The 15,604-nt window shown below is 34.7% G+C and overlaps 1 protein-coding gene across 1 annotated transcript; it reads right to left on the bottom strand.

The window, feature by feature from the left end:
* Positions 1–8,203: 8,203 nt before the first annotated feature.
* LOC134716491 (uncharacterized) lies at positions 8,204–12,398 on the bottom strand. The gene is made up of 2 exons (XM_063579496.1): positions 11,849–12,398; positions 8,204–8,931 (listed from the first exon to the last, which is right to left on the bottom strand). Exons 1-2 carry the CDS (start codon positions 12,396–12,398, stop codon positions 8,204–8,206), a joined length of 1,278 nt encoding a protein of 425 aa, XP_063435566.1.
* Between the last annotated feature and the right edge of the window lie 3,206 nt (positions 12,399–15,604).

Here is a 15,604-nt window from a genome sequence, read left to right on the forward strand (position 1 = left end):
TACCGCACGAAAACACGAACAATTGACTAAATTCGCGTCCATTGTTTTGATTTTGACCGCCTGACAACTTTACGGAAATACCAGAGTGCCGATAAGGTAGCACTCCATAGTTAGGTGTGTAGTTTCTCATTTTGGCCCATGTGGATTTTTCAAATACGAGGGCTAGTGTGCAATAAAATTCATTTTTGGATAGCTGAGTATTAAAATAGCCTTTGTATTGGGTTTATATGAACAGCAAGGTTATGTATTGTATGTAATATAGGCTGTTTTCTGTATGACAGTCCGTATTTGGATGTTCCTACCATACATTGGTCTGGCAATTATTGTAATGTTTTTTTCCAAAATTTTGAACTGTATCCCACTATTGACACCGTGACTTCGGGAACTACTACTACCATACGGTTTGGACCCAGTGATTGGCGTCCTGATGCCAATGAGGCGTATTGTGTGTAACTTTGCAGTATCATGTATAATGAAAGATACATGTGAAACCAGCAGTATAATTTTCATTTGTTTTGCAGCCTTTTATTTTTTTTTTAAATCTAAAATAAGTTTAACAAACATTTTATCCTTTAACAAGTTTTCTTTGGGTTATTTTTTGTGGGGACAGATTTCAATGAGTTCTTCCTAATGTGGGTAGACCCCATTTATTTTATGTAAAAGATAAAATCATTTCCTGTACAAGTATTATAAAAGTAACCAATGAAATTAAACGAGCTTTAAATAGAGGGAAATCATCCATTTGCAACCCCTCTAGACTATAGATGCACTTGTACCATCTACCTGTCCGAAATTATCGTACTGGAACTCTCGGTTCTGGGGAATACAGAAACTGTCCGCAATTAGGCGAATTTCCCCTATCAAGAAAATGTTATGATATTTATTTAATTTCTTTTGAAATGTGCATATTGTACTATGAACAACAAATGTATTAATTTTTAAAAATATTTCCGTACTCCATGCACTCCTTTCGACAAGATTGTTTTTAAGTTACTAGTATATGTCACTGTATGTTATTGTATTAACGCCATATAGTTCAAAGCTATAGTTCTCTTTCTGTTATTGTTTTTCATATGTAATTTTATGTCAATCATTGAATCTCATATATATCACACAAGACGACAAATCAAAGTAACTAAATTTGATTTCTTTTCTAAAAAATATCCATCAATAAAAAAGTAAAATGACAAAAATACTGCATCCCGAGGAATATTAAAAACGGAAATCCCTATTGCAATTTAATTAGTAATTTAATTAGTAATTAAATTGCAAAATAAATCACTTAAACGAATGGATACCAGCTGCCATATTCCTGACTTCATTCAGACATTTTCTTTATGTACTGTAGAAAATGGTGGATTAAACATGTTGAACCTGATTTGTATATACATGTAGCTACAGTAGGTAAACCTCTCACTCATAACCAGAAATTTGAAACGCTTTTGCTAATCAATATTCATAATATGTAAATGAGAATTGTTCCACGTGATAATAGTTTGAACTGGACTGCCTTGATATAATTAAAATCTTTAAAACACGGATAGTATACGTTGCCCGTCACAGAGTCCTTGATTATAAGGTAGCACTCCACAGTTAGAAAATAAAATTAAAAATGAGCCACAAAATGTTTTATCATCTCCTATTCCTGGATTTCTAATACATTAACCGAACTGTTTGTGTTGTACATGTGCATATGTATGTAATTAGTATCTTCTATATATTTGATTTTCAAATGTTAAATTCCTTTTATGTGTATCCATGGCAACATTCTGCATTTATTTCCCATAAAATATATTATTGCAAAAAGGGGGGTGAACATTTCACATTTCCCCCCAAAATTTGGATCAAACTAGAATTTCAATGCCTTTGAGTGATACATTTTTAGAAACTGTTTTCCTAAATCTTCCTCATGATCAAAAAAAAAAATAGGTGTCTTTCGCCTCATTTTTTTCGTAAAATCCAATCACAAAGTTCGTGCCATAAAAAGTTGGAAAAAAAACATTACAATAATTGCCAGACCAATGTATGGTAGGAACATCCAAATACGGACTGTCATACAGAAAACAGCCTTTATTACATACAATACATAACCTTGCTGTTCATATAAACCCAATACAAAGGCTATTTTAATACTCAGCTATCCAAAAATGAATTTTATTGCACACTAGCCCTCGTATTTGAAAAATCCACATGGGCCAAAATGAGAAACTACACACCTAACTATGGAGTGCTACCTTATCGGCACTCTGGTATTTCCGTAAAGTTGTCAGGCGGTCAAAATCAAAACAATGGACGCGAATTTAGTCAATTGTTCGTGTTTTCGTGAGGTAATTCTTCTTGAAATGGGGCCATTTTCACTTTACGTGGGAACCTAGAGTTTAACGACTACACATACAAGGTTTGGACTTGCTTTTTCTTTGGACATTCATGTTTTAAATTTAACCCGTCAACCTGTTTTTCTAATGACCTTGTAAAACAATTTTCGACACGACTTTTGGAAATTTCACGTTTCAGCCATTTTAGCCTGTATGTTATACTGCAATGTTAAAAGCGTCTCGCTTCGATTTTTAAAATAGCTCAGAAACCTTGATTTTTGCAACAACAGTGATTATGTTTCGTTTCAATTGTGTATATTGTTGTGTATAATAGTGCCAAATATTGAATTGGTACCATAGAAAAAATAAAAAAAATACAAATTTTCGCCAGAGAAAAAAAGATGTCTCGATTACGCATTAAAAACGTAGGCTGCTTTAGCTTGCTTACAGACCAGACGAAAACATAGAATTGCTATGTTAAGGATCACTACATTTCTATCTTTTCTGTTTGTTTCAAATAGTTTTTTTTTTCTCCAAGGAGTATTTACATTTAGGCAGCACCCATTTGATTTATTTTCTGGGGGGGGGGGGGGGCTATGGATGCCCCCCCCCCCCCCGAAAATCAAATGGTTGCTGCCTTAGCAAAAAGAGGGGGTTATAGTTTTTTCTAGCTGTATTTAAACGGACTTGAGATACTGCACAAACAAACAATTAGCCTCACCCTTTTTCAGTATTGCATTTATGAGTGAATCGTTGATTGAGTAAAGACCAGTGGCAAATATTTCTGTCAGTGTGTACGTCAAGTCGATTTGGGAAGACCTTTTCAAATGAATTATGTGTTCGGCAATGATGATGGATGAGTCTTGTTTGTCTTAAAAGGGGTTAATAAGGCTACGTAAAAAAAATTATAACAAATAAATATATCAAGTTTATACAAATATTTCTTCAAAGAACTTTATTAATAAGTGTTATAAGTATCAATTTTATATAAAAATCGCTTCTTTTTTAAATATATATATGGGAAAATTAAAGTTCTGAATGCCTAGTTTAGTCTACACTTAACCTACACAATGCCTACATCGACTATCGACTGCATGTAGACAAAACATGATTTACACTACATGTAAACATTGTGTTTTATCAATGAGAACGTAATGATGTTTAGTTTATGTGTGAGTTACACTAACACAACACCGAGTTTAGGTCAATGTGAACACGGCCTTATACGTTCAGATATGTCACATTCAATCTTTTAATAAAATTATGGTAATATTCTTTACAACTTGAAGCACAAAAATGTCAGTATTCACCTCAAAAGCTTACAAAACCTTTAAACAGACTTATTGAGCAGGGATATAGTTACAATACTGTTGTCAGGTCATTGAAGATTGCATATTTTGGCTTTAATATTGATTCACTTATAGGGTCTTTGCATTGGAACTAAACACATTTACGCGTCTGGCGTATAAACTTATAATCCTGGTACTTTTGATAACTATTATTTAAAAAAGAGTTGTTTGTATGACGTTTCGGTGTTATGTCGTTGTTCTCCTCTTATATTTAATGCGTTTCCCTCGGTTTTAGTTTGTTACCCCGATTTTATTTTGGGTCCATGGATTTATGAGTTTTGAACAGCGGTATACTACTGTTGCCTTTATTTACTTCCAAGATTTAGGATTAATCCTAACACAGAAAAATCTGTTAGAGAAACCAAAAACGATATGGAATATGGATGAATCTGGAAAATCTTTCGAACATAACCCGGTGAAAGTTGTGGCAGAAAAGGGGGCAAAAAATGTACCAGAACGCATAAGCGCTATCAGCACACATGTGACGATAGTTGCTTGTGTCAATGCTATAGGGGATAAGATGAGTCCTTTGTTGGTTGTTAAAGGTAAAACAGAAAGATCGATATTTGGTTTCAATACACAAGAGGCTCCATCTGGGACCATGTGGGATTACCAGGAAAGTGGGTGGATGGATGATAGGATAGGAGAAAGGTGGTTTAAGGAAATATTTTTGAAACAATGTGGTAATGATCGGCCACATATTCTAATTTTGGATAGGCACTCCTAACATGAATCATTGGCACTAATACAAGAGGGAATCAAAGAAGATGTTGTTGTTTTGTCACTGCCGCCGCACACAACACACTATTTACAACCACTCGACAGAACTGTATTTGGTCCATTTAGCAAACAATATGAAAGAGCGTGTTCTGAATTTCTACAACAGAATATACTGCACAAAGAGGACAAGTGGACTTTCCCAACTTTGTTCCATACAGCATGGAATTCTGCATTAACCAATGAAAACATCAAAAGCGGTTTCCGAGCTTGCGGAATTTACCCCTTCAATCCGCTAGCAAATTCCAGAGTGTGCTTACCTTCCAAGTGAGCCCTCCCAATATACTTAACAAAGCAACTCGGTCATGAAATCGACTGAAGCTGAATTGCCGAGCACCTCTGCCTCTGTCTTGGGGACGTCAACGGAAATTGAAGCTATAGAGACAATGGTTCCATCTGGTGATGGACCGGTTTCAAATGTCAACCATAGCCAGATATTAACACTTATTGCCGATATTACTGATAGTCTACAACAACCTGAAATAGACGACCCGCAACATCTACTAGAGTTTATATTACAAAACAAAATTGAGGTAGCAGCTACTGCAAATGAGGAGGGAGTTGCAGCAGTCTCTGATATGTGGAATGCAGAGGTGACCTCTTTATTTCTACCGTTCAGCAATGTAAGTGAGAATAAACAAGAACTATCTTTAAAAAAGATATCCGACGTACTTAAATTTGAGTATATCTTAAAACTATCATTTCGATAATCGTCAGAAGCACAATGACTTAATGATGCAGGACCTCTTTAATAAAATCTCCATCTGAATGTTACTACAAGAAATACTTTACTAAGTCTACTAGTTATATTAAGGCAATATTGTGATGACACCTAAAAAAATTATTTGTCAAAAAATCTAGTGCAAATAAAAAGAAACAAATATACATTTACTACTGTTTACATTAAACTTAATTCATGGTTAACAAAGCTAGAAACTATTGGAAGTATAAGTAGTTTCTTTCTGTTTACATTCACCAAAACCCCGCGGAAATCTCACATGCGTAGGTGCGTTTTAAAAGTCATGTACGTTCGTACAACAAAGTTTACATTAAAAATTATATAATTATATAATTGTCCCGAATAAACAGCTGTCATGGATGCAAAGGGCTATTGGAGAAACAATTATTTTAATAAATCTTTGTAAGATCTAGTTCAAATATTTATAGTTTTTCACTTGCTTTCCATCACGATATAATTTTCGAGACGTTTTTCAAACACAACCAAATCACCCTGCATGACATCATTTTGTCCAATCACAGAAAGGATTTTTGAGCATGCGAAGTCTGTTGCCATAGTGAAGCGTCCTTAAGTTCAAAGTGCACAAACCGAAACTATACCGACTACGTCGCAAAACCCCACTGAAGTCAAAAAGACAAAGACTACGTCACACCAATCTCATCGTTTGCTGATGTACAAGAAAAACTGTTGCTTGCCCAAAAAAAGGAAAACAAAAAACTTGAAAACAAACTAAAAAAAGCTGAAAGAGAAATGAAGAAAGTAGAACAAGTATTAAAAAAGAGCAATCAATGTAAAATTAGTAAATGCAAAAAACCCAAGTTGGAATAATTAGTATTTGCAACTTACCTGATCAACAAACATTGGACAAATAAGTGAATAAATGAATTTTAATCCTATACAATATTCTGAAAATGAATATTGTTATTCAAAGTCAATGTTGTTTAATTTTCTTCAAAATTTGGCTGTTTCTGATCGTCTTGATTTTGTTGTAAAATTACTGGTGTCATAGGTGTAAATTTCATTTTGCTGGTACCTTTACCGGTACAGTGATGAATAAGTTCATCCATGTATTAAAAGATTTAAAGTTATACTTGTACAAGTAAGATGTTGATGATTTCAAATTAACGGCTTTTGTGTATTTAATTAGACAAGTAGCCTGCATATACCGAAATAAGTCATCATAGAAGGAGCTTTATAGTATGAACTGTAATATTACATATTTTATTCCTGATTTTGTTTTTGATCAATATATCATGATAACCTTTAGTTCATGCAGAAATACCGACAATTGGTGCGCTAATACAGTGGAATAAATTAGAAAAACAAATTGGATACCGATATTTGTCCAGACAAACTGACATTCTTCGGTTAAAATTCTATTCTTGAAGATATGACTCTTTTCAAGGTCATGATACTTTTTTGGGTGTAAAAAACAACATCATAATTCGAAAGAGACACGGTATTGATATACTACCGGTATAAAAGAGAATAAAGACCAAACTATAAGTCGAAAAAAACCAATCCATTACAAAAAAAATACCGAAAAACAAACAAGGACAAGCAAGTCAGAACTCTTCAGAACAGCTTAAAAAAAACAAGAAACTCAACAGAAACGATGGGCTTCGATATGTAACATTTATTCTGCTCCACAGGTGACATACGTCGTGCTGTTCTGTATGTATAGGAAGATGTGGTATGAGTGGTACTTTCCATCCAAGTAACCCTTTATAAAAGTAAACATTTATAGGTCAAGGTACGGCCTTCAACAGGAAGCCTTGTCTCACACCGAACAATAAACTATAAAGGACCCATAAAATACAAGTGTAAAACCATTCAAACGGGAATATATACATTCGGAAGGCGGGATAAGTTATATAAAGTGATTAGGTAATTGATATCACACATGAGATGATTCTTAATTTACATGTATCTAACCAGAACGCAATACCACAAGGACGATTTTTTTAGCCATTTGTATTCCTATTTGTAAACGCTTCACTATGGCAACAGACTACGCATGCTCAAAAATCCTTTCTGTGATTGGACAAAATGATGTCATGCAGGGTGATTTGGTTGTGTTTGAAAAACGTCTCGAAAATTATATCGTGATGGAAAGCAAGTGAAAAACTATAAATATTTGAACTAGATCTTACAAAGATTTATTAAAATAATTGTTTCTCCAATAGCCCTTTGCATCCATGACAGCTGTTTATTCGGGACAATTATATAATTATATAATTTTTAATGTAAACTTTGTTGTACGAACGTACATGACTTTTAAAACGCACCTACGCATGTGAGATTTCCGCGGGGTTTTGGTGAATGTAAACAGAAAGAAACTACTTATACTTCCAATAGTTTCTAGCTTTGTTAACCATGAATTAAGTTTAATGTAAACAGTAGTAAATGTATATTTGTTTCTTTTTATTTGCACTAGATTTTTTGACAAATAATTTTTTTAGGTGTCATCACAATATTGCCTTAATATAACTAGTAGACTTAGTAAAGTATTTCTTGTAGTAACATTCAGATGGAGATTTTATTAAAGAGGTCCTGCATCATTAAGTCATTGTGCTTCTGACGATTATCGAAATGATAGTTTTAAGATATACTCAAATTTAAGTACGTCGGATATCTTTTTTAAAGATAGTTCTTGTTTATTCTCACTTACATTGCTGAACGGTAGAAATAAAGAGGTCACCTCTGCATTCCACATATCAGAGACTGCTGCAACTCCCTCCTCATTTGCAGTAGCTGCTACCTCAATTTTGTTTTGTAATATAAACTCTAGTAGATGTTGCGGGTCGTCTATTTCAGGTTGTTGTAGACTATCAGTAATATCGGCAATAAGTGTTAATATCTGGCTATGGTTGACATTTGAAACCGGTCCATCACCAGATGGAACCATTGTCTCTATAGCTTCAATTTCCGTTGACGTCCCCAAGACAGAGGCAGAGGTGCTCGGCAATTCAGCTTCAGTCGATTTCATGACCGAGTTGCTTTGTTAAGTATATTGGGAGGGCTCACTTGGAAGGTAAGCACACTCTGGAATTTGCTAGCGGATTGAAGGGGTAAATTCCGCAAGCTCGGAATCCGCTTTTGATGTTTTCATTGGTTAATGCAGAATTCCATGCTGTATGGAACAAAGTTGGGAAAGTCCACTTGTCCTCTTTGTGCAGTATATTCTGTTGTAGAAATTCAGAACACGCTCTGTCATATTGTTTGCTAAATGGACCAAATACAGTTCTGTCGAGTGGTTGTAAATAGTGTGTTGTGTGCGGCGGCAGTGACAGAACAACAACATCTTCTTTGATTCCCTCTTGTATTAGTGCCAATGATTCGTGTAAGGAGTGCCTATCCAAAATTAGAATATGTGGCCGATCATTACCACATTGTTTCAAAAATATTTCCTTAAACCACCTTTCTCCTATCCTATCATCCATCCACCCACTTTCCTGGTAATCCCACATGGTCCCAGATGGAGCCTCTTGTGTATTGAAACCAAATATCGATCTTTCTGTTTTACCTTTAACAACCAACAAAGGACTCATCTTATCCCCTATAGCATTGACACAAGCAACTATCGTCACATGTGTGCTGATAGCGCTTATGCGTCCTGGTACATTTTTTGCCCCCTTTTCTGCCACTACTTTCACCGGGTTATGTTCGAAAGATTTTCCAGATTCATCCATATTCCATATCATTTTTGGTTTCTCTAACAGATTTTTCTGTGTTAGGATTAATCCTAAATCTTGGAAGTAAATAAAGGCAACAGTAGTATACCGCTGTTCAAAACTCATAAATCCATGGACCCAAAATAAAATCGGGGTAACAAACTAAAACCGAGGGAAACGCATTAAATATAAGAGGAGAACAACGACATAACACCGAAACGTAACACACACAGAAACGGACCAAGCATCAGACAAAACACCACGAGAATAACAAATATAACATGAAAACCAAATTCATGAATTTGGGATAGACAAGTACCGTGCCACGTCTTATCGCAATATCTCAAAAATAAGGGAAAACACAAACGACTCAACGTTAAAATGCAACACACACATAAACGAACAATAATATAACAATGGCCATCTTCCTGACTTGGTACAGGACACTTTAAAAGGGGAATAGAAGTGGTGGGTTGAACCTGGTTTTGTGGCATGCCAAACCTCGCACTTTAATGGCAAAGTTAAATATAACATTGAGATGACAACATAATATTACAGGACTACAATACAAATAAATAGGAGAACATATTAGACAAAGAAAAACATGATTAATAGATAACAAAAAGCATCAGGTTTAAAATTCAATACGCCAAAAAAACGCGCCTTGTCCACACAAAAATCAACAGTGACGCCCAGATATAAAAGATCGAAAGTGAAAAAAGTACAAAGTTGTACAGCACTGAAGATCAAAAGTTGAAAGTTTTTATGCCCGGGATAAGAACATTCTTATTATATAGAACAATTCATGCTATTGCAAACAGTAAATTTTATCAAATGTATATGAAAGAGTTAACATAAAGAAACTGAAGTATTAACTAATTACAGAAAACTAAACCCGAATACATAACGCCAAGATATAAAACATCGAAAGTGAAAAAGGTACAAAGTTGTACAGCACTGAAGATCAAAAGTTGAAAAGGTTTTGCCAAATACGGCATTGTTTTTATGCCCGGGATAAGAACATCCTTATTATATAGAACAATTCATGCTATTGCAAACAGTAATTTTTAACAAATGAATATGAAAGATATATACATAATGAAACTGAAGTATTAACTAATTACAGAAAACTGAACCCGAATACATAATGCTATTAAAGTTTAACACAGAATAGACACAACCGAATCAGTCCAGGCGTCAACGTAATTAAAAAAATGTGACGTCACATACGATGGCGAAACGGCACACACGTTATGCCACATTTGAATTTATGAAATTTAGAAACAGCATGACGTCACATATGAAAAACTATTAAAGTGAGATAGAATTAGGATTGATTTAAGATTATATTAGAACTAAATACTGATAATTCATTTAAACAAAATGCATATTGCAATACTTATTAATAGCAATTAACTGTAATATATATATATTTCCAGTTTGTTATGAATACAACTTCAAACGTAAATAATCGTTCAAAATTTAATATAATTAATAAAGGCGGTGATTAATTTTTCTATCCGTAACACCTAAATAAAATAAAAAGACGACAACACATTTGACAAAATCCGATGAGAATTACAAATATAGCATTAAACATGTAAACTAAATACATGAATTTGGGATAAACAAGTACAGAAACACGTCTTATAGTAATGCGAATTCACATTCAGCAAAACAGTCACAATCGGGAATAAGTCGCGATTGGTAATCAAAAGATTAGACGACATAATGACAAACCACAATCTACCATGTGGTAAAAATGTCCTTAGCTAGTTTGGTTAAAGAGACATCATATGGATCCACCAATTCGTGATGGTGTCCATAAAATTTACGGAGTGTCAATTTTAATCTGTCCTCCTCATAACTTTGTTGGAGCAGTTTCTGCGTAAGGAGCACACTCCTGTATTTGAAGTCCGTATAGTGTGAACAAGCACGTGAATAACGTATCAATTGTGATATGTAAACACCATACGAAGGGGCAGAGGGTATGTTACTGCTGAGAAATGGGAAATTGATAATTGGGAAGTTGAAATCGTCCCGTTTATCATAGATTTTCGTGTGAAGTCGTCCATCTACGTCAATATTGAGGAAAAGATCAAGGTATGAAGCAGTCCTACTAGTATCAGTAGTATCCTTAATTTCAAGTTCACTGGGATATATGAGATGTAAGTATTAGCTGAAGTATGGGTTGTTCAATGATAAAACATCATCAATATATCGGAAAGTAAAATTAAAGAATTTCGCAAGGTGCTTTTTCTTTTTGTCTTTTAGAAGGTTCTGAATAAATTCTGCTTCATACGAATACAAAAACAAATCAGCCAGCAGGGGTGCACAATTAGTACCCATTGGAATACCGACTGTCTGTTGAAATATAAATCCTCCAAACTCAACAAATATATTGTCGATCAAAAAGTCCAGCATTTTAATAATATCATCTTCAGTATATTTTCTGGAAGATTCAGTGTGGTTCTTCACAAAATATGAATTATTGTATCCCAAAACAAGAAATTTGTATCTACGATTCCCATTTTTATAGAAAAAGCTCTGTTTTATGAGATGGTGTAGTCGATCTTTCAACTGAGCATGGGGAATAGTTGTATATAGCGTAGAAAAATCAAAAGTTTTTATGTTGCTGCAAAATTGCAAAGATTGTGATCGAAGGTTAAGCAGTAGATCTTTCGAATTTTTGAGAATCCACATCTGGTTAACACCACTGGTAGAATATATCTCCTGACAATATTTTTGAAGCCCATCTTTAACTGTAGAAAGAATAGTAGTTAATACTGTAGAAAGATGTTTAGTCGAACATTTTGAAGACCCAGCTATGTATCGTTCTTTATATGGAGTTTTTTTGTAATTTAGGTATCCAGTATAATGAGGGCAAGTTTTCTTCGTTTTCTTTGATGTTGATACCAAAAGAAAGAAGGACACATTTATGATTTTGTAAAATTTCATCCTTGGTAAATGATGTTAAAGAATATGTAGGATTACCAGTAGTTTTATCAATTCCAAGCTCTGTAGTGAGACATTGCAAATAATGTTTTTTACATATGAAGACAATATTATTGGAGGCTTTATCTGCCGGAACAACGACATATTTGTCATGCAAAGAGGATAAAGCATCCACAACCTCCGGATTCTTGAAAGGGTTAGAAACTCTAGTACTCATATTACATCTTAGTTTTTGTATGCGCCTCTGAATGCATGATCGAATAGCTTTGATCCATTCAGACAGAGTGTCCAGGTCGGGTTCGTCTGGTTCGCGCTTTATCCATTTTCTTGCATAGTCCTCAACTGCATCCATCAGTAACTTGAAATTCTTTTTCCAGTTGATAGGCTGGGGGATTCTATACTTTGGTCCCTTGGCTAGCAACTCTCTTAGTTGTTCATTGGTAACAATACCAAGGTCACCAGTAATAATATGACCAGCTGGACTATAATTGTATTGAGAAGATGCACATGAGCAATCCGGAGGCTTGGATTTTGTATCTTTGAGGTTAAAAGCCTCTAAGTAAGCCTCAACTTTTTGACGGTTCAACATTCGGCACCATAGGGCACCGGTTTTTTTTCTGGTTTCCTAATTGTTAAATCCGGATGTCTTTCTTTAAGGCTTTGCCACCAGTCTTAACCGGGCGTTGAGTTCTTATTCCCCATTTCCTTTCTCAATTTTACCTTTGTATTTTGACGTACTTCAAACTTATGCAACGCGCTTTGAATGATTGCTAAGCGTTCCTATGGCGTGAAACTAACGTATACCGACTTTGTCAGTTTTCTCTGTACGTTTTATGTACGCTGGTCTATCCGCCAATGTGTGACGCCGGCATAATGTAATCTATTCCTTAGTATTCCAAAGAAACGCATGGAATTTAATCAGCTGAATTGCAACACATGACCGATTCATAGATGTTACAGACTTTGAACAGACAAAAAATAAGGCTAATTGATAACTTGGCGTAAATAATAAATTCATGCGAATTCGAGCGGCCAATCAGTCCATATAACGCTAATTTGAAGTGAAACACCTTTTTAATGAAATGCAGAGAAAAAAACTAAAATAAAAGTGCTCTTTCTATAAGGATACTGTTGCACCGTATTGTAATTTTTTCGTCATAAGTACATCTCATTTTTTTCAATGTGAAAATATAAACTCAAGGTAGTAAAACTGTTGTCTTGGCTAAATAACTCTTAACTGACACGATTTAAATTGTCCAACCCATTAACAGACTGTACTTCCCTAATATTCATTAAAATTAAGAAATAATTCATGGAAGCCATAGATTATTGGAAATTCTAATATGACGTACTTCTTTCGCTTTGTAAACAACACTGTGATAAAATTCTCGATATATCTATACTTAGCGCAGACTCCGTGGTGTACATAATAATGGCTGGTACAATATACTTCCCACGTAAATCCACATGGATTGAAACCTATTTGCAAACCCTTTGTCGATTTAATTGTTTTAAAAATTGCAATTCAGAAGAGACAAAATCACTTTTATTCTTATTCGGATGCATAATAAAAAGAAGTCATGCATAAGAGCTCGGAGAAAACAACAAAATAAAAATAAAATAAAATTCCGCGAAAGTCTATAAATGTTTTTGGCGCATTTAAGTCATTTCAAAACATGACGTCATACAAATGAAAACTCTAGAGTTGAACGTTTTCTGTTACGTTAACTATTGACATGTCGTTTATTGTATTAAAATTGATTATCAAGGTAGGTTATGTTTGATTTTCTATTCTATTGCATTATTCGCATATGTACTGATTTCAGCAAGTCAACATGGCGGCTCATACACCTTATCGCTATTTCCGCTTGACCCGAGAATCTGTTCCGCTTGAACTATTGGCGTCATACAACAATCACTTTTCCATTGTGGCGTCAGACATTTTGAATTATGACGTCAAAATTTTACGGGACCCTGTGTGATGTCCAGTAATGGCGGACAAATAGCGATAAGGTGTATTGGTTACGAAATGTCAACTTTGGATTTGACGGTAGCTCACGGGAAAAACATATAAATCAACATGACAATTGTTGGTTTTGAGAATGAAACATATTTTTTTTCAGCGGTTGTTCACGAAATAATCCGTGCAAGCTACGGATCTATTAAAATGATGAGCTTTATCTAACAGGGAGTAAAAAAGAACAGCCATACACACGGATTTACCCACCCTCGCTTCAGTTTTTTTAATGATCGTATTTGTCCTATTAGAATCGAAATAATTCATGGAAGCCATAGATTATTGGAAATTTACACATGGCCTGGGCCGTGATATTCGTTGATTTTATCCCTCGCTAACGCTCAGGATAAAATTCGAATATCACGGCCCAGGCCATGTGTAAATTTCCAATAATCTATGGCTTCCATGAATTATTTCTTAATTTACACATGGCCTGGGTCGTGATATTCGAATTTTATCCTGAGCGTTAGCGAGGGATAAAATCAACGAATATCACGGCCCAGGCCATGTGTAAATTTCCAATAATCTATGGCTTCCATGAATTATTTCGATTCTAATAGGACAAATACGATCATTAAAAAAACTGAAGCGAGGTGGGTAAATCTGTGTGTATGGCTGTTCTTTTTTACTCCCTGTTAGATAAAGCTCATCATTTTAATAGATCCGTAGCTTGCACGGATTATTTCGTGAACAACCGCTGAAAAGAAAATGTTTCATTCTCAAAACCAACAATTGTCATGTTGATTAATATGTTTTTTGCCGTGAGCTACCGTCAAATCCAAAGTTGACATTTCGTAACCAATGAGCCGCCATGTTGACGTGCTGAAATCAGTACACTCGTGTATGTAACAATGTTTTAGATTTTAACGAGAGAAATTTATGTATTACTGAAAAATTATTACACCAGGGTTTTCGGTATCACAAACTAGTCAAAACATTTACTAAATTTTATCATCGGTATAAAGACATCATTCGTAAATATAGCTCAACATGCAGACTTTTTATACGTTCAGGTATTTCACATCCAATTTTTTATGGAAATATTCTTTATAAAGCACAAAGGTGTCAGTATTCACCTCATAAACTTACAAAACCTTTGAATAGACTTATTAAGAAGGGATATAATTACGATACTGTTGTCAAGTCATTAAAGATTGCATATTTTGGCGTTAATATTGAGTCACTGATAAGGTCTTTGCGTCGGAACTAAACACATTTATTCTAAAAACAGTTGTTGGCATGACACGGGTTATGTTCTTCTCATATATGTTATGATGGTATGATACTAAACCCCTTACGGGAAGGATTGTGCCTGATGTTCATATGATGAAATCATAATCTTTCAGTCAGTTTAATTGAAGTCTGGAGCTGTCATGTCAGTTAACTGCTAGTAGTCTGTTGTTATTTATGTATTATTGTCATTTTGTTTATTTTCTTTGGTTACATCTTCTGACATCAGACTCGGACTTCTCTTGAACTGAATTTTAATGTGCGTATTGTTATGCTTTTACTTTTCTACACTGGTTAGAGGTATAGGGGGAGGGTTGAGATCTCACAAACATGTTTAACCCCGCCGCATTTTTGCGCCTGTCCCAAGTCAGGAGCCTCTGGCCTTTGTTAGTCTTGTATTATTTAAATTTTAGTTTCTTGTGTACAATTTGGAAATTAGTATGGCGTTCATTATCACTGAACTAGTATATATTTGTTTAGGGGCCAGCTGAAGGACGCCTCCGGGTGCGGGAATTTCTCGCTACATTGAAGACCTGTTGGTGACCTTC

The sequence above is a fragment of the Mytilus trossulus genome, chromosome 4, assembly GCF_036588685.1.
Source record: "Mytilus trossulus isolate FHL-02 chromosome 4, PNRI_Mtr1.1.1.hap1, whole genome shotgun sequence".
Classification (NCBI taxonomy): Eukaryota; Metazoa; Mollusca; class Bivalvia; order Mytilida; family Mytilidae; genus Mytilus; species Mytilus trossulus.